The sequence below is a fragment of the Myotis nattereri genome (assembly GCF_964212035.1).
Source record: "Myotis nattereri genome assembly, chromosome: 5".
NCBI classification, from domain to species: Eukaryota; Metazoa; Chordata; class Mammalia; order Chiroptera; family Vespertilionidae; genus Myotis; species Myotis nattereri.
The window spans coordinates 98,620,774-98,643,328 of record NC_138080.1 but is presented as its reverse complement, the minus strand read 5'-3'; the positions used below and the strand labels follow the sequence as shown (position 1 = coordinate 98,643,328).

The 22,555-nt window shown below is 39.5% G+C and overlaps 1 protein-coding gene across 4 annotated transcripts; it reads right to left on the bottom strand.

Moving 5' to 3' along the window:
* Nucleotides 1-230: 230 nt before the first annotated feature.
* On the bottom strand, nucleotides 231-15,238 carry MAT2B (methionine adenosyltransferase 2 non-catalytic beta subunit). Of its 4 annotated transcripts, XM_081092298.1 has the most exons (8): nucleotides 14,915-15,036; nucleotides 14,359-14,460; nucleotides 7,720-7,914; nucleotides 5,221-5,335; nucleotides 4,864-5,016; nucleotides 2,722-2,915; nucleotides 1,530-1,643; nucleotides 231-1,147 (listed from the first exon to the last, which is right to left on the bottom strand). In XM_081092298.1, the coding sequence occupies exons 2-8, from the start codon at nucleotides 14,362-14,364 to the stop codon at nucleotides 977-979; spliced, it is 948 nt and encodes a 315-aa protein (XP_080948424.1). In that variant the 5' UTR covers nucleotides 14,365-14,460; nucleotides 14,915-15,036; the 3' UTR covers nucleotides 231-976. The 4 variants fall into 4 exon arrangements, with proteins under 4 accessions (XP_080948424.1, XP_080948422.1, XP_080948421.1 ...); XM_081092296.1 differs by lacking the exon at nucleotides 14,359-14,460 and having other exon boundaries at nucleotides 14,915-15,238; XM_081092295.1 differs by lacking the exons at nucleotides 14,359-14,460; nucleotides 14,915-15,036 and adding an exon at nucleotides 13,058-13,251.
* Between the last annotated feature and the right edge of the window lie 7,317 nt (nucleotides 15,239-22,555).

The following is a 22,555-nucleotide window of genomic DNA, read 5'->3' as shown; positions in this document are numbered from 1 at the left end:
AAAAACAACCAGCTGACACAGTTGACATAATATCTGGAACAATTTAGATCTCAAGTGGTAGTTTCCTGGTGTGTGTTAGTGTTTTGTATCTCAATATATATTTTAACTACTTTCTCTTGTATGCAGCAGATGGTAATAATGTAATTTTTAAAAATTAAAGCAACAAAATAACAATCAGTCTATATGGTTGGTCCTTACATTTAAAAAAAGAAATATAAGCAAACTCAGCATTCCCATGCCAGTAGTACACATTTATTATTATTTTGAATGGTCAAAAGACTTACAAGGCCCATTATTATCAGTATAACCATACATATGAAATATCACTTAGTGACATGGAGTGAAAACAACAGTTTTATATATATTTAAAAATACAGACACATACACACACTCTCTTTCAAGTGTTCACCATACACTGCTACACAAGCAGGAGGCATGGAGCTGCAGGAGTGACAATATACATGACATGTAGAAATATCTCAAGCATAAAAACCACACTTAAGTTGCAAAAATAAAGTTTCTTTCTTCAAACATTTTGATCTGGGCTCAAGCAAAGCAAATAATGAACACCAATGATTTTCATAGTATTTAACACTTTAAAACAGAAAAGGGTCAACAGCTGCAATAGTCCTGAAAATGTAGAGGTTTGAGGAATGTACAATGCATTTCATCCCCACTCCCTCAAAAATAAAGTCTACAGCAGATCTGTTTCATCCCGGCTCACAAATACTGAAGAATCATAATCTACTACATTCAAACAGCAAATTAAGCCAGAACAAACAAAATGATAAAAAGAAGCATCAATTACATCAAGCAAGGCATTATTGACCTCAGTTTCTTTACACGATTTCACTAGTGCAAGAGCATCGTTTACCTGAAAGATCCTAAGTCACAACTAAAGAGCACTCATACAAAACTATTTCCTTTAGAAAGTGCCACATACTCTATCGTTGAAAAAAAAAAGACAACACATACACTAGTGAAAGACCGTTTGTCTCCATCTCTTATCAATGAGGAAGGGCCAGAGTGACTCTTTGATTCCAATTCGAAACGGTGTTCGCTGGCCAATTCCCAAGGTCTCCAATTTGGAGCAGTCAAGCTGAGAATTTTTTGGACGTTGGGCTCCTAAGACAGGACTGTCAGTTATCTTGAAAGAAAAATAAAAAGAAAACATAAAAAACACATGAAAGGCTACATGTTGAGGTTTTATATTCTCTACTTCATTTAGCCCTCAGTACAAATCTTATTTGATCCCTGGAAAAATATTTATTTTTTTAAAAAAGCTGCTATAATCAAGACAATACATTTTCTATAAATGTCACCAATACTGATTGGCTCCTTTATGCATAATAATTTAGAGAAAATTAACAATATAAATTGCCACATACAAGCGAGGGTCACTGTGATTAATACCAGAAAATGGAAGTTACCAATACTTCCAAAGCAACAAGGAAATGTTATCAATAATACACACTACAGTGTTAGTTCTGAAATTTCAAAAAGCGAGGCTTTAAATATCATATACTTACTGGTCGTAAGTGACTGCTGGGGAGGTTGAAGGCGTCTGCAATTGCACATGCCATTTCATACTTTGTCATCTGTTCATTTCCAGACCAGTGAAAAGTTCCCTTAATTGATGGATCCTGACAAGGACACAAAATTCAAAATAGTTTTAACTTTCTGATTTGAGTTGAATGGTAGGTTTGACAAGAAAGGTAATCAAAAGGCCCAGAAATTAAAATCTCTCCTTTCTGGAATGTTCTCCACAAGATATCTAAAATCAAGTATATTCCCAACTAACATGAAAAGCAATTTCTAGACTGTAGCCTTGAATATTTTTTAAAATAAAAATATAGGTGACTATTTTACTTAGCGAGATGTAAAATGATTACAGATTTTTATGGAAGCATAATTCAATATAATGAGTATTTCTAATTATTCTAAGCTAAAGACAAACCTTAATAGAACTATTTTTCAAGATGAGCTAATTAGTTATAACATTATCAAATACTGTCAGAGTACATAGTTAAGATATATATAAAATTTTGTTAAAAGTATAGTCATACTATTATTCTAAAATAAATCAGTCTCTAATCTCTTTATGAATACTCTATTTAGCTCCAAGATATTCAAATATTTAACTCCTAAAGTGGCTGAAATTGTGAATTCCTATGTAGAATCTTCTTCAACATTACACAGTGCTTAATCAAAATTCTTAGGACTTTAGATTACTTTGTTACCCAAAGAATACAAGTTTTCAAGTCATCTTGTAGTAAAAGAATGACAGATGGGATCTGTAGTATTTGAGAAATGCAAACACAAGGGTGTATTTTTGTAACTCATAAATATAGCCTACTATCTATCTGTAAACTATTTTTGCTTGCTCTCCTTACAGTTTTAAAAAAGCACTTTATAAAGTACAGCATAGGAAATAGAGTCAATATTATTAGAATAACTGTATGGTACCAGTTGGGTACTGGAAATATTGGGGGAACACTATTTTATTTTTTATTTTGGGGGAGGGAACCCTTTTTCAAGTATATGATTGTCTAACCACTGTGCTGTACACCTGAAACTAATACAAAATAATACTGAATGTAAACTCCAATTGAAAAATCATAAAAAAATTTAAAAAGTAGAAATAAAGCACTTTAACTTCCGCTCATTAACAGGATTTTACTAAGATGGAAGTTAGAAAATCTTCCTTGCAAAGATTCTCACCAGCATTCTCTTCTCTGCCAGCTGACGACACACAGAGGCTACGTCCTTAACGTGCGTTGGGAACCTCTGCTGCCAGTGGTCCATGTTCGCTGACTTATTGCTGAACTGCACTTTATCAAACATAACAGTCACAGAACTCTCCTCTAGCTTTTCAACTTCTCCATACAGAATAGGAATTCTCAAAACAGCAGCTCCTAGAAATGAAGCAGGTTAATATTTTAAAGCTGACTGGTTAAGTTTTGATGTAAAATCATATTATGTGGATTTAAACAATACTGTAGAAAACTTACAATAGACCAAAATGACACAGCTCACTGTAATAATGGCCATTTAACAAATGTCATCTTGAGTGTTTTTAAATGTTCTCTCATTTGGGGTATTTTTACACATAATTTCTTCATTATTATGATCATTAAAAATAAAACTGATAATGACAACTAAATGCAATGAGTGATCCTTGATTGGATCCTAGATTAAAAAATAAAATGCAATAAAGGACATTACTGGGACAACTGGGAAAATTCCTATATAGACTCTATATTATATGACAGTAATGTTTAATTTCCTGAGTGTGATAATTACATTGTAATTATGTAAAGAGCATCCTGGTTAGAAGATACCCAGTAAAGTATTTTGGAGTAAAATGCAACTGATTCTTAATACAGAAAAAAAAAATTATGTACAAAACACATGTGGCAAACATTGGCAATTGGTGAATCTATATAAAGAGTATGTGAGTATTTACCACATAATTCTTGAAACCACTGATTAAAGAATTATGATGTATTTAGATTTTATGTTGGTCCCTAATGAGGGGTTACAACAGACTAGATAATTGACACTTTAATTGAAAATCAAACAGTTTAATTAAATTAACTTATTAGACAACCATGTATAGATAAGTAATTTGAGGATACTTTACAATACCAAAAAAAAAAAAAAAAAAAGCCTGATAAATGAAATATCTATTAGTATCTATACTAGAGGATGCTTCTCAAGGACAAAAGCAATAGTTTTAGTATAGGGATCATTAAATTAAGTACAATGCAGCCACTGATAGGAAATAGATATCCAAGTGATGGCTCCATCTGTACTAAAATGCAAGTATATGAGGGGACACACACACATACCAAGTACAAAACAATATGCACACATTTTCAAAATCCACAAAAAATGCATGCATACATAACCACACTCAGTGCTTCTCTCTGAGGCAGCAATGGAAGAGAACTTTCACTCCTTACAATTTCAAATTTTACAAAATTCTTTTGCAAGGAGGGTACATACCTTTTATAATCAGCACATACATGTGTATATACAGATGTATACACAAACACACATAGAAAAGAAAAACCACACAAATAACAGAAGACCTCAATCTAAGAGAAATGATATTGGCTCATTTTTAAAACCAGATTACAAAAATTTGTACTGTATAATTTATTTTTCCTATACACAATATGTACATAGTGATACTAGGGAAAAATCTGGAAAAATTCACAAATTCTTTAAGATTTCTAAAATTATTTTTCTTTTTTTATTAACTACACTAGAGGCCCGCTGCACGAAGATTCGTGCAATAGGCCTTCCTTCCCCTAGCTGCAGGCACCGGTTTTCCTCCGGCACCTGGGACCCAGGCCTTTGGTCCGTCCGCAGCGGAGAAGCCAAGCCTCAAGGCTAGGCTTCTCCGCTCCGGTGGCCTGCAGCTAGGTTTGGCTTCACCATTCCAGCCGCAGCAGAGAAGCCAAGCCTCTTCAGTCTTCAGTCGTCTTCATTCTTCGCTCTCGGAGCCTTCAGTCTTCACTCCGTGTCTGAGTATGCAAATTAACCCACCATCTTTGTTGGGTTAATTTGCATACTCATCCTAATTGGCTGGTAGGTGTGGCGGAGTGATAACCAATTTACATATTTCTCTCTTATTAGGGCGCACACCTCCTACTGGGGATGTGCCTGCAACCAAGGTTTATGCCCTTGACCGGTATCGAACCTGGGACCCTTCAGTCCACAGGCGGACGCTCTGTCCACCGAGCCAAACCAGTTTTGGCTGACCGATTTTTTTTTTAAATTACACACACACACACATCATAAACAAAAAGTAATCCCCAAAACAAATCTGCGGCTAAAGAGATTGTTGTGTCTTACCTAAATTGTTCTCCAGAACAGCCTTTTCTCCTTCTAATTTTGTTTTGCCATATAGATTTAAGGGACTTGGTATATCTTCCTCTCTATAAGGAGGATTTGTTCCATCAAAAACATAATCTGAGCTAATATAGATTAGAAATGCTCCAATTGCAGCTACAAACAAAAAACAAAACAAAAAAGTATTAAAATTAAAATATCACATTAATCTTATCTGTAATTTTTAATAGCTTATATATGATATTCTCATATGTATCATATATAGACAAATCTCTTATAAGCAATCTATACAAGTCTAATCTTTACAAACTCAGCAATCATTTAATATTTTATAAAATGATTTTATGAAGTAGTCATTACCTGCTTCCTTTGCTAAATTCCCAGAAGCATCCACATTGAGTTGAGCAGCAGCATCTGGCTGATTTTCTACAACATCTGGCCTTCTCTCTGCTGCACAGTGTACTATGACATGGGGCTGGAAGTTAAGCATTGATTTTTAACCCAAAAAAGAAATAAAACAGAGGAACCACAGCCTTCCAACAGTGATTTAATTCTAGAACAATGTTAAGTTCAACATTCCTTCAACTAAAGAATCATTGTATTTGTCACGCTCCCCTTTTTCAAGGCTTGAACTTCCATAAAATTTTATGTAGACACCTGGCCAGTGTGGCTCAGTTGGTTAGAGTGTTGTTCCATCACCAAAGGGTCAGGGTTTTGATCTCTGATTGGGGCTCAACCAACTGACATTTCTCCCTCTTAATAACGTTTCTCTCTCCTCTCTCCCTCCCTCCTTTCCCCCTCCCCCCTCCTGCCCTCCCCCCTTCCTTCCTTTCTCTCTGAAATCAATGAAAAACATCCTTGGGTGAGGATTAAATAAATAAATACATACATACATAAACGCTCTGAAAAGAGCAATTTGGCAATCCCTAGGGAAAATCACACAAACATCTGTGTCAACTACTATATTTAGAAATACATCCCCAAATTCAGATGGGAGAAAAGAGCTATCATTTGTGTGATTAATATGACTTAAATCTTAATAAATCTATGTTAAAGGGAGAGGAATATCAACTGCAAATCAAATTCATAAGTTCAAATCTCTTAGACTATTCATTTGAAGAAAATCAACTATCTATAAAAATTATTTTCCCAGCTGAGCATTCAGAATACCACCTATATGCTAAGCACTGTCCAAGGAGCAGGACTTCATCATCTAGTGCAGTGGTTCTCAACCTTGGCTGCACATTAGAATCACCTGGGAATCTTTTTAAAATCCTGGTTTCTGGGCCTCATCCTCCAGAATCAGGATTTTAAAAGGATTCCCAGGTGATTCTAATGTGCAGCCAAGGTTGAGAACCGCTGATCTAGTGGAAAAGAAAGACATATAAAGAAACAGTTTCACCATCACGTGAGAGAAGTCCAGACAGAAATGAAGAGGGTGGTTTGCAGAGAAGGGGCACCTACTTCCCACAGGAGTGGAGCCGCAGCTAAGATCTGGGAAGAACACTGACAGGCAGGCTGGCCTCCCCACATACAAACTGCCCCCTCTCAACAACTGCTTGAGGAAGCACGGTCTTAGTTGTTCTCAGGCTTGAATGTGTACAATCTGTGGTGCTTCTTAAATGTAGAGCTCCGGGTCCCATAACTGAGTTACTGAATTAAAATCTCTGGGAGAGTCGTAAGAACAAGTTTCCCAAAAAATTCTAATGCAGGTGTTACTTGATCCATTATTTTTAGAAAAAAAACTAAAACTTTCGATTCGATTAGAGGTAGAACAGAAATTAAAGTTTTCTGGAACTTTACTGTGACCGTGGCCAACATATTCTTTAACATCCCTGAGCCTTTGTCATCCCTAAAATGGAAATACTGTCCATTTTACAGTGTTGTAAGGTATACAGACATTATTTTTTAAAAGCTGCATATGCCTAGCCAGTGCGGCTCAGTGGTTAAACCAGGAAGTCACGGTTTGATTCCGATCAGGACATACGCCCTGGTTGCGGGCTCTATCCCCAGTGTGGGGCATGCAGGAGGCAGCCAATCAATGATTCTCTCTCATCACTGATGTTTCTATCTCTCTTTCTCCCTTCCTTTCTGAAATCAATAAAAATATATTTTTAAAAAATACAGTTGTATCAAAAGTGCTACTTAGAAGAGTACTTCAGAAGCATACTTTTTTAAATAAAATGCTTTATATTCTATCTTTTGTCAACCTAATCATTTTAAGGATTTCATATACTCTGCCATGCTTAAAGTGTACTGGGGAGAGGTCAATGGAGGAAAAAGGAGACATATATAATACTTTAAGCCAGGGGTCCTCAAACTTTTTAAACAGGGGGCCAGTTCACTGTCCCTCAGACCGTTGGAGGGCTGGACTATAGTTTAAAAAAAACTATGAACAAATTCCTATGCACACTGCACATATCTTCTTTTGAAGTAAAAAAACAAAACGGGAACAAATATAATATTTGTATTTGCATGTGGCCTGCGGGCCGTAGTTTGAGGACTCCTGCTTTAAACAATAAAGATTTTTTTTTAAAAAGTGTATTCTATATTGTTGCTTAATAGATTAGAGTCTAAGTACAGTAACTTTCTTGAGAGCAAGATTTTCTATGTCATCCAGATGTTTGTTTGTTTTCTTGATTTCAGAGAGGAAGGGAGAGGGAGAGAGAATCATTGATCGGCTGCCTCCTGCACACCCCACTGGGGATCGAGCCTGCAACCTAGGCATGTGCCCTGACCAGGAATCAAACCTTGACCTCCTGCTTCATAGGTCAACACTCAACCACCAAGCCATGCTGGCTGGGCCAGATGATTCTTAACATGGTTTACATTTGTTAAAGTAAACAGACTAAACCATACCTGAAAATCATAAATGATGTGATGAACCGCATTCGCATCCAATAGATTAACATGTTCAAATTTTGGTCTTGCTCTTCTAAAACCACAGCCAACGGTATGCCAATTATTCTGATGAAATTCTTTGTACACAGCTCTGCCAAGAAGCCCAGTGGCACCAGTAATCAGAACACGCCTATTGGGGACATTAACTTCCTCCTAAAAGGTGAAGGGGAAGAAAAAGCATTTTCTTTGAAAATATTCTCTCAACAATATTAGTCAACATCATCATCCACTAAATACTTCAAGTCTGAGTAGTTTGCTTCATGTCCCATATCTATAAGCCAAGTCTTAAGAACAAAGATCAGTCAACTGCATCGATAAGTACATCACTTGAGTTTTAATAATCTTACCCCCCAAATAAAAACCTAAGATGATATGGCCAGTAATTAGCTAGTCAAAAAGACTGTGATTTCTTATGTTAATAAAAAAATCTTAATTTTATAATCAATGATGTCCAAATGAGCAATAAACAGCAACTTTAATTATGTTTTTCTGTTTATAAAATCCACAATTAGGTTTATGCTTATTTTATGGCCTGATTAAATATTTGGGCTTTATTCCACCAATGTTTACAAGTTAACATTTTCGGTTCCCAGTTTTTAACCCCAAGTTTTCTTTAAAATTTCACTGATATATCATATTTTGATAGGTCTGAGTGAGAGAAGTCACAGTCCACAGGAATTTATGTGAAGGAAAAATAATTTTGATCCTTATGGCACTAATATCCTAAGTTTAACTAAACTGGTAAATGTTCCTGAATTAAAACTCTAAATGTACCTGCACAGACCAATTAAACTAGTAAACACAGATATAGAGGATAAGAGAAAAACAACAACATGAAAATATTCTCAACTGGTATGTGTTGCATCTGTGAAAAAGAAAAAATTCCTTACACATAAAAATTAAAAGGAACTACTATTTAGGAAATAATGCCAAGATGGTAACAGCAAATTTCCTCCTAAAATCTTGAATAAAGTCAGCAACTTAAGTTTTATTAAATTTTATCATCCTGAAGACTTTTTATTTCAAAGTGTTGTTACAGGCAACTAATTCTGAGATGTCAAAACTTTAAAGATGCATACACCAACCAAAGACCTTTCATTAGCCCTTAGTTCGGCTGAATAAGTCAGCAGACTCTACATTAAAAAAACAAACAAACAAAAAAAAAAACAGGCTACCCAAATCAGGTACTTCCATCATAGGAAAAACCTGAAATGAGAGGCTGACAGGGACAATGTAAAGGTAAATTCTAAAGGATATTATTTTTTTTCTTAGATCAACCAATTTCATAACTTTTTACAAGTGGAAGGAAAATTCATCTAGGTTTTCTGTTGCAAAACTTGGCTCACAGCCAAATGATCTATGAAAATAAGGATTTCAGCCAGCAAAGTATTTTCTTTACATTTTGGCAAGAAAACAGTTCTTCAAAGACTGAACATAAAGAGAAAACATGGGAAGTCTAACAGAGATACAATCAAAAAACGATTTACACAGGATAAGTACAATAAACATCCCTGGGGAAATACTGTTAAGAGAGCTCCAATGTGGTTCCTTCTGAGCTTCTCACTTTTTACTTCTAAAGCAAAGGAATGAATAGATTTGGGAGCTGCACTTTGAGAACTGTCATCTTGAACTTCAGGAAAGAGCAAGGCTTTTCTCAAAATAAATTTCCCTTATTCAAAAAATTGCCATCTATCTTTCTAGACGTGACATCTTTCCCCCTTAAATAGAAAAATTAGCCCCGCCAATGTGACTCAGTGACTGAGGTTTGATTCCTGGTCAGCGCATGTGTCAGGTTTGGGGCTCAATCCCCAGTAGGTGCCATGCCGGACGGAGGCAGCCAATCATTGATGTTTCTCTCTCTCTCTCCCTTCTTCTCAGAAATCAATAAAAATATTTTTTTTTAAAAAAAGGAAAATTTGAAGTCAAAGAACAAGCATTATGCAATCCATAAAGTAAACAGTAAATTAAGATGTCTGCATACTCCACTGACTCTGAAGCATACTTTTCCCTCATTGCAACATCTTATGTCAATGAATAAAATAGAGATGCATCTTATGAATGTCATAGTTTGGCTGTGCTGTCTGCTTTTTAGTGCAGCTTAAAATAAGAGCCAGATGATTTTATAATCGAGAGCATCTTAGACTTGATGAAATGCAGTACTGTTACAAGCACAGAAAAGCTCTTTAGAGAATACACAACTTTAAAAAAGGATGGGAGATGCATGGAAAACTTATACTCTATACCCTGGGGAAATATGGTCATATGTCAATGCTTAAAATTTTTCTTTTTATTAAAAAAGCAGAGATCGGAAGTGCAAGCACTTCCTGAAACATAAATCATTCTGCACAAACTTATATTTGAAAACCATCAAGTGTCATATAAACCTACATCATACCTTTTGTTCATAACAGCCTTGTTAGGCAGGGCAGATAGATTTCCAAAAGGAAGGACCTGAAGTCCAGAGATGTTAAAGGGTTTGTCCACAATAAAAGGAAAAGGTTAAGACTAGAACTTGGGTCTTCTTGCTTCTATGATCCAGGCAAATACATAATGAGTCTTGTCTCAATCCTTTAAACTTCCATTTGGTTTCATGACAGTTAAATTTTAGCTGCTCTGCCAAGAACTGTGCCACTGAGAAGTTACTTCATCTCTATCTAACTCCTCATTGGTAAAACGAGGCATTTGGACAAGGTGACTAAGGCTCTCCCGGCTGTATAGTTCTTCAATTCAGACATTTCCCCTATTATCCTTATCACAAAGGGGTCAACAGAGGCTGAATTTACTTATATTAAGTTTTACTCTTTTCATAGTCTCTAGAGACTCAATGAGCACCTTCTGTCACCACTATAGGGGTCAAGACAAGATTTCTCCATTTGGATTATAAGTTTATTTGGTGGGTGACAAATAAAATACGCTTCACTTTGAAATTAAAAGATGCCAAACAAAAATAACTTATTTTTGAGTTTCTATATATAAACAGAACTCTACTAAAGCTTTTGAAAGCATACTGTTTTTCTTTTTTATTTTAAGAAGAAAATAAATATTCTTCTGAAAATTACTTTGGACTGTTTGTTACTCTATAAATTTAATCCTGCAAAACACAGGAACATCCAAACACTCTGAGAGACTCAGAATGGAAGAATAAAAAACTGTCTAGTTCCATCAAAACCACAATCAAGAACTGGAAATATTTTGTGAGCCTAAAAATTCTGTATCAATTTTTCTTACCTATAGGTAAATTATATCAAACATTACTTTTAGTCTGAACATATTTCTTTCTCTTATTGTATAGAATCTTAGATGTACAGAATTCACTAATATCAGATGCCACATTTTCAGATACGAAAAAAAATTCTTGAAAAAGTAAACACATCATGTAACTAAACTAGAGGCCAGATGCACAAAATCCCTGCAAGAGTAGGCGTTCCTTCCCCCGGCTGCCAGCACCAGCTTCCCTCTGACACCGGACCCGGGCTTCCCTGGCAGCCCCGGCTCATCTGGAAAGTCGACTTCTGGTCTAATTAGCATATTACGCTTTTATCATCATAGATGTGGAACTACCATTATTGTTATGCTATCTAATCAAATACCAAATTGTAAGGAAAGATAAATGGCTCCTTCAGAATAACCCCAAACAGTGATGTCTAACTTAACACACTGGAATTAAGCATGTCAGAGGAAAAGCAGGGTGAAAAATCACTAACAACCTAGAGAGGGCTCTTCTTAAATGCTAGTGGTAAATACAACAATACTTTGCCATTCTCCAGAACTTCTCCAATTTAGCAGTTCCATAGTCATGTCTTTCATTGATCCCCACAAGACTCCCCCTCAAGGCAGGTCACTGAGGAGACATTCCGGGGCTTGAAGCGACTTTTTAGAACCCTGTGACTACCTCCTGGTTGACACTGGTCTCGCTCCTGTCACCCTACTGTGCGCCCCAGGCAGTATTCACAGAAACCACCAGTCTGCTTCGCTCACACCAACTGTAAGACCCTCCTTCCACAGATTTTTGTGTTGCAGTGTTGTGTTTTGTTAATCCTCACCTGAGGATATTTTCCCACTGGTTTTTAAAGAGAATAGAAGGGAGAGGAGAGAGAGAGAGAGAAACAAGGATGTGAGAGACACACAGGGATCGGCTGCCTCCCACAGGTCGGGAGGGGATCCAGCCTGCAACCGTGGTACCTGCCCTTGACCAGAATGGAACCCCTAGCCCGGGACCCTTCGGTGGGCAGGCCGAAGCTCTACCCACTGAGCCAAACCAGCTAGGGCAACTCTACACGTTTTGAGAGCAGCAAGTATGCCCCAAGCTTTCGGATGTACCGCTTTTTATTGAAGGAAAACCAGTCCACATTCGTGAGCTCCTACTGTGCAAAGTATACAGATATACACAAACAAAAACTAACACTAGGTAACATGCACCCAGCCCTGTTCGGGGTACACAGGGACAACATAGCAGTTTAAATAGCCCCCCCTTTTTTTTCCCCTAACTCTACCCCCTCCCAAGTCCCAAAGGTATATGAAAGCACGAACTATGCTACATTTCAGAGGAGTTAAAATTCTGCATTGCTCTCTAGAACTGCCATTTCCTCCATCCTTTCTTACATCCGTAAGACTTACTGGTCTGGGCATTTTACCAGTCTCATCCCCAGAGCTGGATAATATTCTGAAGACGGATGAACGCTGGGAAGCCTGAACAGAACACGGACACTGCAACAGCCTTCCCTTTCCGCCACCTCCGTCGCAGTTTAAAGCCCCAAGCACCAGTCACAATGCACTTAATGAACACGGACCAAGGGCATTCCCGCTAAGCCTCGACTTTCTCATCCGTAAAATGGAGCCAAACCAATCTCCGAGTGATGAAGACGACAACGCCTAACACAGCGTCCTGTGTAAACTAAGAGTTCAAGTTATCACCCTCAATACCGTTATTCCGGAAAAGCCACCTTTCCCCCTTCTTCCTAAGACACACAAGCGGGTGTGACCGAGGGGGAGGAACAAAGGATCCAAAACAATTTTTAAGAAAGAATCAAAACCAAGGCAGCTCAGAAAACCCCTCTTCTTCCTGGGAGCGGAGAGGAGACACCAAAAGGAACCGATTTCCTCAGTTCCGGCCGCAGAGGTTGGGAAAGCAAACAGGAACGGTCGTGCGCCGAGGTAAACAAACCCCATGGCGCCGCCCCGGGCTCCCCGGGCTGAGGAGGTGGCGCGGGGCCGCCCTGAGGCGACTCGGGCCCGGGCGCCTGGAAAACCCTGCCTCTGCCCGGTTCCCGCGAGACCCCCGAGGCCCCTCCTTCACCTCCACCAGCTGGCAGTTCCCGGGAACAAAGTGGACGGAGAACTCCTTCTCCCGCCCCACCATGCCTGCCGCCTTCGCGTCGCCGCGGCAGCGACGACCACCGGCTCCAGCCCAGCACCGCGCCAGCCGCCGCTCTGAGGCCTCGGCCCGCCTCCCCGAGGTCCCGGCCGACCTGCTCACAGCTTCCGGCTTCCGCCGCCAAGACCGCTTCCGTTGATTGGCCACGCCGTGCGGAAACCCCGGAAAGGGGCGGGCACGCTGGGGGGAGCTCTCCGCCCATGCGCCAACTGTTAAAGGGACACGCCAAACAAAGGCCTTGGCCTCAAGCCATGAATTCAAGCTTTGTTTGGGGGTGGGTGGAGGAAGGCTGTTTATTTTATGTATTTTCCCTTTTTCTTTCTTTGACTAGGGGAGGATTGAATTGGATCGCGTGGAGTTTCAAGTCTGTAGACTGCGCAGTGCATAAAGAATCAATCTGAAACTAATACAAATACAAAATAATACCGAATATAAACTGCCATTGAAAAACATTATTTTAAAAAATCAACTGGGCATGTAATACATAAAGTGGGATGAGACGTTCTACAAAGTCATAGCGGGGGGCGGTGAGGCAAGAGGGAGAAGGAAAGCACAATAGACATGCACCCCTGGAGCCTTAGGAGTGTCTTTTGGGAGATTCAGAAGAGACAAAAATACAAGTGTTGGCAAATGAGCCATTACCACCTCAGGAGCCTGTTTGTCTTTCGGGGATGCTAAAAAGTAGGACCAAGAGTTGAAGAAGGTACCAAGGGAGGGGAGAATAATGCTGAGCACCCTGCATCACGCTTTTTAAAGTGACAAATCAGGTGACTTTCACTTCAAAACGCTTGTCCTATTTTCAAAATCCTTTTTGCTTTAGAGCCTAAGCAGCCTTTTGCAAAAGTCCTGTGACTTTCCTACCCAGCCCCCCTGCCCCCCAACAAGAACTCGTGCCTTATTTGTGGGAACAGTTAATGTTAGAGAGCCCGAGGACCCTCACTTTCCGATTTTTGTTTTCATCCAGACTGTCCCTGTTCATCACTTTAGCATTTATTTCGAGTGAGAGCACTGCCCCAGCCCCAAAGGGCAGTGGGGGACTGAGGGGGAAGATTCCAGATCCTCTTAGTTCTCACTTTAAAAACTGGGGAGTTTTTAAAAGTCTCTAGTTGCCATCTAATCTATGAAAAATGAAATTAAGTATTCAATGTGGAGAAGAGTTAAGGGCAAGCCCATGCAATTAGCGCTTTGATTCTCAGAGAAGAGAGAAACAAAAAGTTTACTACCTGCATTGGGGAATCTAGTTTTTTGATACTTGCAGGAAAAACGTAGGGGTAGTTCTAGGGGGTACGTGTGCGTGTAATCATCTTCTTTAAAGATGGAAGTTTCTATGTAAAAAAAAAAAAAAAAAGCCATCATTTTACAGGCACTGTCCAAGTTCGTGCTGTGGCTAAGTCTATAAATTTAAAGAGAGCGACCTGGAGCTAAAAGTTATGTTAGCAGATTCCATTCACGCCAAGACAAAGAAAGGCTGGAGCGTGCACTGTGGATAAAATCCTCATTTATACGGACCCTGCACCTGCATCACTGCATTTAACCGTGTAAATGAAATTGCTGTTCTGTTCTGCATCCCCCCCCCCCCCCCCCATTAATGAGACTTAGCTGAGTTCTCCATACGGGGTCAATAATTAAAGTTAGTGTATTCTTTCATGTCCCAAAGTTCTATGTTTTAAAGAAATGAATGGCTCCCATGCATTTCGGCTTTTAGCAGACATTCACCAAGATGCTTTTAAAGAAAGTCCAACTCCAGAATGCCTCATTTCCTGAACTGTTAGCTCTTACCTGTTCCATGTTCTCCGGCATTTCGGGCATGGTTCCAAAATGATCTCAGGAAAACAGATTTGGGGCGAGTTTCAGCCTCTGGGCTCCTCTGGCTGGCTCTTTGTTCTTCCTGCCGAGAGTGCAGGCAGGGAAAACGTGAGCCGCGGTTTCACTCGACCTTTTAAATTAGCATTTTGATGCCAATCCCAGAAACTCGTGCAGTGTTCAACATTGCAGTAAACTGGCAGCTGATTCCCCGTGGCAGTCTTGAAAATACCCAATGAGAAGTTTCCTGTTCCATGGCCAGACTAGTGAGGGTCCATTAGCAAGACCATTAGGAGAACCAACTTTTTTTTTTTTTTTTAAAGAAACAAGAGCAATAAAACCTCTCAGTGAAGACCTTGCAATTTTCTCTTGCAGAAGGAAAGCAAGAGCCAGCCTTTGGAAAGCACTCACACCAATGCAACTGATTCCCGTTTTGAAATATTGTATTATTATGCCTCCTTACAACAGAATCTATTGAGCAAACTTTCCCATTGCGTTTCCCCCTCGGTGCTTGTTAACTATTTCAGAGGTCAGTAAAAGGCAGGTGGCAACAGCATGCAGAAATTCAAATGCAACAGGTCATTTCCACTGATATTCTCCTGCCCTCTGTTCCAGAAAATGGCATGTGGGTGAGCCATAAGTTGGGCCAAACATGACTGACTTAGAGATCAGTGATTCCTAAACCGTCTGCACTACGGAGCAAATGAAACATCAATCTGAAGGAGTGGCACACAGTGGTCTTACTTTTAACTATTTCAAGGATGATGAATATGCTCAATTAAATTTTGAAACCACTGCTCCGGATTATTGGCTCTCTAACAATTGAACAACAAAATGGCTATTCAGATAAACCTAAAAATATCACTTAACTCTTGATATATTACCCACTTAGAGTACACACCTAGCACACGGTAAACTCTATGTAGCATGCAGAGAGAGAGTCTGAGTAATGAAAAACTTACAATTTTTTTTAAAAAGTGATAAGTTAAAACTCAACAACATTTAAAGTTCTGTTCATCAAAAGATATTATTTAAAACATGAATCAGAAAGCACAGACTGGGAAAATGGTCTTGATACATATATCTGCAAAGAGCTAATATTCAGATAAAGAACTCCTACAATTCAGTAATTTTTTAAAAATCATTTAAAAATGAGCGTAAGTTTTGAACAGATATGTCACAAAATGAAAACACAGAATAATCACATAAAATGTAACACAGGACAAGGGTCTCAAGGTCTAGATGGTTCTTACTAAATACTATTCTTGCTAAATATGAAAATGTAGCACAGTATTTTGCAGACTCAGCTGTAACCAGATGAGCTTGACCAGAACCAAGCCTGATACCTTTTGCCAGCTCCAAAGAAGTCGGCATGTAATTAACCAAATAGTATATACAGTGGGGCCTTGACTTAGGAGTTTAATTCGTTCCAAGACCGAGCTCGTTAACTCAAATTACTCTGTCAACTCAATGCAAAAAATAAGACAGCTGGTATCTCAAAAAACTTGTTAGTCCAGACACTCATAAGTCAAGGCCCCACTGTACAAGCAATGGCTAAGCCTCCCTTCTGGGAGACAGAGCTTTGGATGTGAATCTCCCGTCTCCTTTACTTGCTGCAAGTAAATAAACTACCTAAGAACAATCAAGTCTTGTTCTTAAATAAAATACCCCAAGCAGCGAACCCCTCGAGTTCCGTACCAGAAAGATGCTCAACGTCAGGGAAATGTAAATTATAATAACAGTGAAATACCATTACATACTTAACAGAATGGCTAAAGTTAAAAAGACTGATACCATCAGATGCTAACAAACATTTTGAGCAACTACAATACTCATTCACTGCTAGTGTGAATATAACATAATAAAGCCACTTTAGAAAACTGTTTGGCAATTTATTATAAAGTGAAATATATACCTACCCCTTGATCCAGGAATTCCATTTCTAGGTCCTTACCCAAGAGAAATGAAAGCAAATATCCCTAAAGACTTGCACAAGAATATTTATAGCAGCTCAATTCAAATAACCTAAAACTGGAAACGACCCAAACATCTCTCAACAGATAAATGGGTAGACAAATCGTGGTATGTCCATACTGTGGAATATTGCTCAGCTATACAAAGAAATGAACCACATGAATTAATCTGAAAATCATTATGCTGAGTGAAAGAAGCTGGACATGAAAGAGTATGATTTCATTTATGTGAAATTTTAAAGTAGATGAAATTCTTTCCTTAGAGGAAAGGTAGAGATTGACTGTGAAGCCCCAAAATGAACTTTCTGAGGTAATAGAACTGTTTTACATCTTGATAGGGGTGTGGGGAACATGGTTAAATATGTTTACCAAAACTCATCTAACTAAGACAAGACCTGTTCATTGCATTGTCTGTATGACTGTATGTAATTTATAGGTCAATTTTAAAAGTGATAGTCACATTTTGAATCATTTGGGTAACAATCTTAGACTCAGTCAACAACTTCCAAAATCCTAGGTTAAGGTAATGTTATCCATTGCATTGGTATTGAGTGATGAACTAAGTGAACGGTATTTAAATTTCTGAACTCATTAGGACCTAAGAAATCAAAATCTTTTCCTTTGATAGGATATCCATACATTTTTTTCTCAAGTTTGAGAAACATATCTCGAAGTTAGTATAATACCCCAAGGGTAGGAACAACAGGTTTTGTTTTTTCTTTTTTACAACCTCCCCTCTCTTTGTAAACTACATTTGGCTTTGACCATCCCAGCTGTTCCCATTTCCATTACTGTGACACCCACCCACATGAATGGCTTTGACCTTAATTCTCTCCCAAGCTAGGGTTTCCCTATTGCAGATGCCTCAAAGGCATCTTTACCTGTATGTTCCTCTGGCATATCAAATTCACAGGTCCAAGAAACTAAAAGTAAATCTAATATCAATTCATTATCTTGTTCTCCAAAGCCAATCTTCCTCTTAACCTTCCAGGATTGTGTGAAAGATGTTATTGGAGGGACAGGACAGTGGCCTGCCCTGAGCAGGTCTGCCTCCGGCCAGCCTGTAGCGAGTGGGTTCTTGACTTCGTGTAGGAAAGATTTCACAACACGAGTCCAGATGGATTTGACAGTATGTTTAAATTCTGGGGACAATGAAACAAAGGAAGACATTAGGGTAGAAGGCACAACAGGGAGAGCCTAGGCGGGGCTCTGCATTGGCTTTCTAGAAATGTTATTGGGAAGAACTGGACCAAGGTGGGGCTGCTGTTAGCTCACTGGGAAGTGAAGGTCAGTGAAAGTAGTGAGCCAATGCAGGGGAAAAGGGGTCCTTGGAGACAGGATCAGGGGGTGAGCCTGGGTGGAGCTGCCCTGCCCATTGCTCCCCTGGCTGCGGGTTTCATGGGGACCTTTACAAATCAAAAGTTCATGCCTGGGAAGGGGAATGGGCCTGCTCTAGAGTGAGCCTGTATTTGCTATAGAATAGTAAGAAGCTAGGAAAATCCCAGGACAAGCAGAATAGGGAAACTGAGAGAGTTAAACAGCAGTTTGCAGCCACCTAGGAAATCCTATCTTCCCTAAACTAAGGATGCTTAAGAGTAAATGGTTTGCATATCTCCCCAACCAGAGGGTAAATAGCTTAAATCAACCTACTCAGGGAGACAGATAACAGAAATCCAATTAGTGCCAATTGCCACCCACACCCAAGAACAGATAAATTAAGAGAATAAATCTCACTTTGGTGTATCAAAGCTGATGAATATTCTATTGATCCACACCTAAGACCTTCCCTAAATGCCTAGCCTTTAACACCCCTGAAAACAGGTCCATTACTCTCCCTCCAGCGCTCCAGGGAACATACCTTTTCCATTCCCTCCTCACCATGCCCCTCCTCGACCCCACCCCCCCCACCCCACCCCACCCCCCTGCCCCAGCAATATAATATAGTATAGGATAGGACAAGGATTACATGGGGAAGTAGGGATTACAGGCATGGGGGGAATAGGAGGCTGGGGTGGGACTCCATTGTCTGGGAAACAAGGTTGTTAATCTTTCCATGATAGGCAGTTCTTGAATGAGAATGGTTCCAAGGTTGATTCCCAGGTCCTGGGGGCCTACAACTCCCAGAAGGTCAGAATGTCCTTGAACCAACACAGGCAATCATGGTTAACAGAGCATGATTACTATTTCTCATAACCATAGCTAGTCCCAATATTCTATTTTTGCCCTAAGAGTATTAAAGATATCTCCCATTTCCCCATCTTCCCCCTTACTCCCCTCCTCCCAGCCCCTACCAAACACCCCCCCCCCACCGCCCACCCCAAGTCAATAAACTCTTCCTTGCTTTTCTACATTTTGTCTCTTGATTGAAATCTTTCCTTCAAGAAGAAAAGAACATTGAGTCTTTGTCCTGAGGGCTTTTTATGCTTTTTTTTTTTTTTTTTTCTGCAGGCGAGAATCTTATGGGAGGGTTTCAGTAGAATCTTCATCAGCTTTCAAGTGCATTTTCTTTCTTTTTTAAAAAATTTCTTTATTGATTAAGGTATTACATATGTATCCTTATCTCCCCATTACCCCCACCCCCACCCCCTCCCCACTCATGCTCTCACTCCTCTGTTGCCTGTGTCCATTGGTTAGGCTTATATGCATGCATACAAGTTCTTTGGTTGATCTCTCCCCCTTACCCCCACCCTCCCCTACCTTCCCTCTGAGTTTTGGCGGTCTGATCAATGCTTCTCTGTCTTTGGATCTGTTTTTGTTCATCAGATGCATTTTCAATATGCTGATGTATTAAAATGAGTGTATAAGGGAGTTTTGGATTATTCTTGCTATGTTTTATTTTTATCTTATGTCTGTTTGGCATTAATGGGGTTTTTGTTACTTGTTCCCAACTTCATCTGTCCTTGGGCTTAACGGGCACAAATGGCATTTATTGGGCCTTTGTTCTCTATTTTCCCAGACGAGAGTGATTTAAACTATGTATTCTCTGGTTAGGGAGGAGGATGCATACCATTTGCTCTCAAGTGTCCGTGGTTAGGGAAGACAAGGTCTTGCAGTTCACAAGCTGGGTGCCAGCTGCCCAAACTGTTTGGCCTTGTTTAATTTTCTTGTCTCAGTTTCCCCATTCCACTTGGCCAGGGATTTTCTAGCTTCCTGCTATCCTGCTACAAAAGATACTATTATTGAAGTATGGTACCTATTGCTTTGTTTAACAATGGACAGGTTACTTTGATTTTCTAAATTGTATAAGTCATCCCATTCGATTGAATGCCTTATCGATTGAATGGCTATCCCATTGATTGTTACCATACTGGTCTTAGAGAGCGCATTCTACTGTACCTGGAAACAAGACAGCACAATTATCCCAAGACCCGAGGGTTCCAGATAATGTGTTTCAGTGACTCAGTGGTCCCGAGACCAGGACAGCACAATTACTCTAAATTGTCCTGACAACTCAGTGGTCGGGAGACCTGAGGGCTCTAGATAATGTGTTTCTATCAACTCAGTGATCCGGAGACCCAAAACTGTAATTATATAACATGCCTAAGTTTAACCCAGGTTACCCAAGGGCTCTAGATAATGTATTTCTGTCAATTCAGTGACCCCGAGACCCGAAACTGTAATTAACATGCTTAATTCTGCTTCTATAATCTGCTTTTTTTGTGAGCCAGGTGCCTCATTCCAAACCCTGAGATGTAATCAATACCTTTGTGATTTTTGCCTATATAAGTCTGGTTTTGCCACCACCTTATTGCTATGAGATTTGGGAATGACCCCTCATAGTCCCGGATTGCAATAAATGTGACTCTTTAATTCGACTTCTTGAGGCGTCCTTCTGTGATTCGCGGGGGTACGTTACAACATTATGTTAAGTAACTCGGCTAGGCTTAAATATGCATATGGGAGTTTATTAGGGGATAAAGAAAATAATTAAAAAATGAATCATGCCAAACCGGTTTGGCTCAGTGGATAGAGCGTCGGCCTGCGGACTGAAAGGTCCCAGGTTCGATTCCGGTCAAGGGCATGTACCTTGGTTGCGGGCACATCCCCAGTGGGGAGTGTGCAGGAGGCAGCTGGTCGATGTTTCTCTCTCATCAATGTTTCTAACTCTCTATCTCTCCCCTTTCCTCTCTGTAAAAAATCAATAAAATATATTTAAAAAAAAAAAAATGAATCATTAAAACCAACAAGGCTGGATTCCTAATTTACTTATACTAAAGTAAGTTCTTGACAGATTAACAATGTTTAAATTAAAACGTGGAACAAAATCACTAAAGGAAGCCTTTGTTAAACAAAACAGTCTTGAGCCCTGGCCAGATAGCTCAGTTGGTTAGAGCAGTGGTCGGCAAACCGCAGCTCATGAGCCACATGCGGCTCTTTGGCCTCTTGAGTGTGGCTCTTCCATAAAATACCACGTGCGGGCGCGCACGTACAGTGCGATTGAAACTTCCTGGCCATTGCGCAGAAGTTGGTTTTCGGCCTGGGCGAGTCTATTTTGAAGAAGTGGCGTTAGAAGAAGTGGGGGTAAATTCGCTGAGGTCGACCCCTCAAATTGAGGACGTTTTCAGCAAAGGCCAGCTTAGGAGTACCCTAATTAAGTTAATAACAATGTACCTACCTATATAGTTTAAGTTTAAAAAATTTGGCTCTCAAAAGAAATTTCAATCGTTGTACTGTTGATATTTGGCTCTGTTGACTAATGAGTTTGCCGACCACTGGGTTAGAGCATTCTGCCAATGCACCAAGGTTGGGGGTTAGATCCCCTTAGGGCAGCGGTTCTCAACCTGTGGGTCGCGACCCCTTTGGGGGGCTAATGACCCTTTCACAGGGGTTGCCTAAGACCATCGGAAAACACATATATAATTACATATTGTTTTTGTGATTAAACAGTATGCTTTAATTATGTTCAATTTGTAATAATGAAATTGGGGGTCACCACAACATGAGGAACTGTATTAAAGGGTCACGGCATTAGGAAGGTTGAGAACCACTGCCTTAGGGCACATATAAGAATCAACCAACAAATGCACAAACAAGTGGGATAACAACAAATCTCCCCCCACTTCCCTTTCTCTCTCTCTAACAATCAATCAATAAATAAAAAATCTTGAGTCCAAAAGTTGTCCTGAAAGAAAGGGTTTATTGCCCAGCTGGTGTGGTTCAGTGGTTGAGCAGCAACCTATGAACCAAGAGATCACAGTTTGATTCCCGGTCAGGGCTCAACCACTGAGCCACAGTGGCCAGGCTAAGTCTAACCCTTTTGAGTTGTTTTTCTTATGTATGGTTTAAGGTTCCCATTTCATTCTTTTGCATTTGGACACCCAGTTTTCCCAACACTATTTGTTGAAAAGGCTATCCTTTCTCCATTGTGTGTTCTTGTAACCCTCAGCTAGTTTCTGGAGTTCTCACAGTTTCTATATTGTGGTTGAATCAGTGTGTCCTTGGGGAGAAAGAGGATCCAGGGCTTCCTGATCATCTTGTTGACATCACCTCTCAGTTTGGTGTATCTTTTCACATCCTTTTATTTTTTCATCTATTTTTGTCTTTATACTTGAAGTGCATTTTATGGGCAACATATAGTCAATTTTGCTTTTTAATTTAATTTGGCCATTTTTGTATTTTAATTGGGACTATATGGACTATTTAT

Excerpts from the sequence above, each read along its gene's own strand:
- MAT2B (XM_081092295.1), bottom strand. The coding sequence starts at position 13,120 with ATGGTGGGGCGGGAGAAGGAGTTCTCCGTCCACTTTGTTCCCGGGAAC. Across the intron at positions 7,915-13,057 it reads GGAACTGCCAGCTGGTGGAG|GAGGAAGTTAATGTCCCCAA; the intron begins GTGAAGGAGGGG and ends TTCACCTTTTAG. Across the intron at positions 1,148-1,529 it reads CCAGCAGTCACTTACGACCA|ATAACTGACAGTCCTGTCTT; the intron begins GTAAGTATATGA and ends TTTTCTTTCAAG.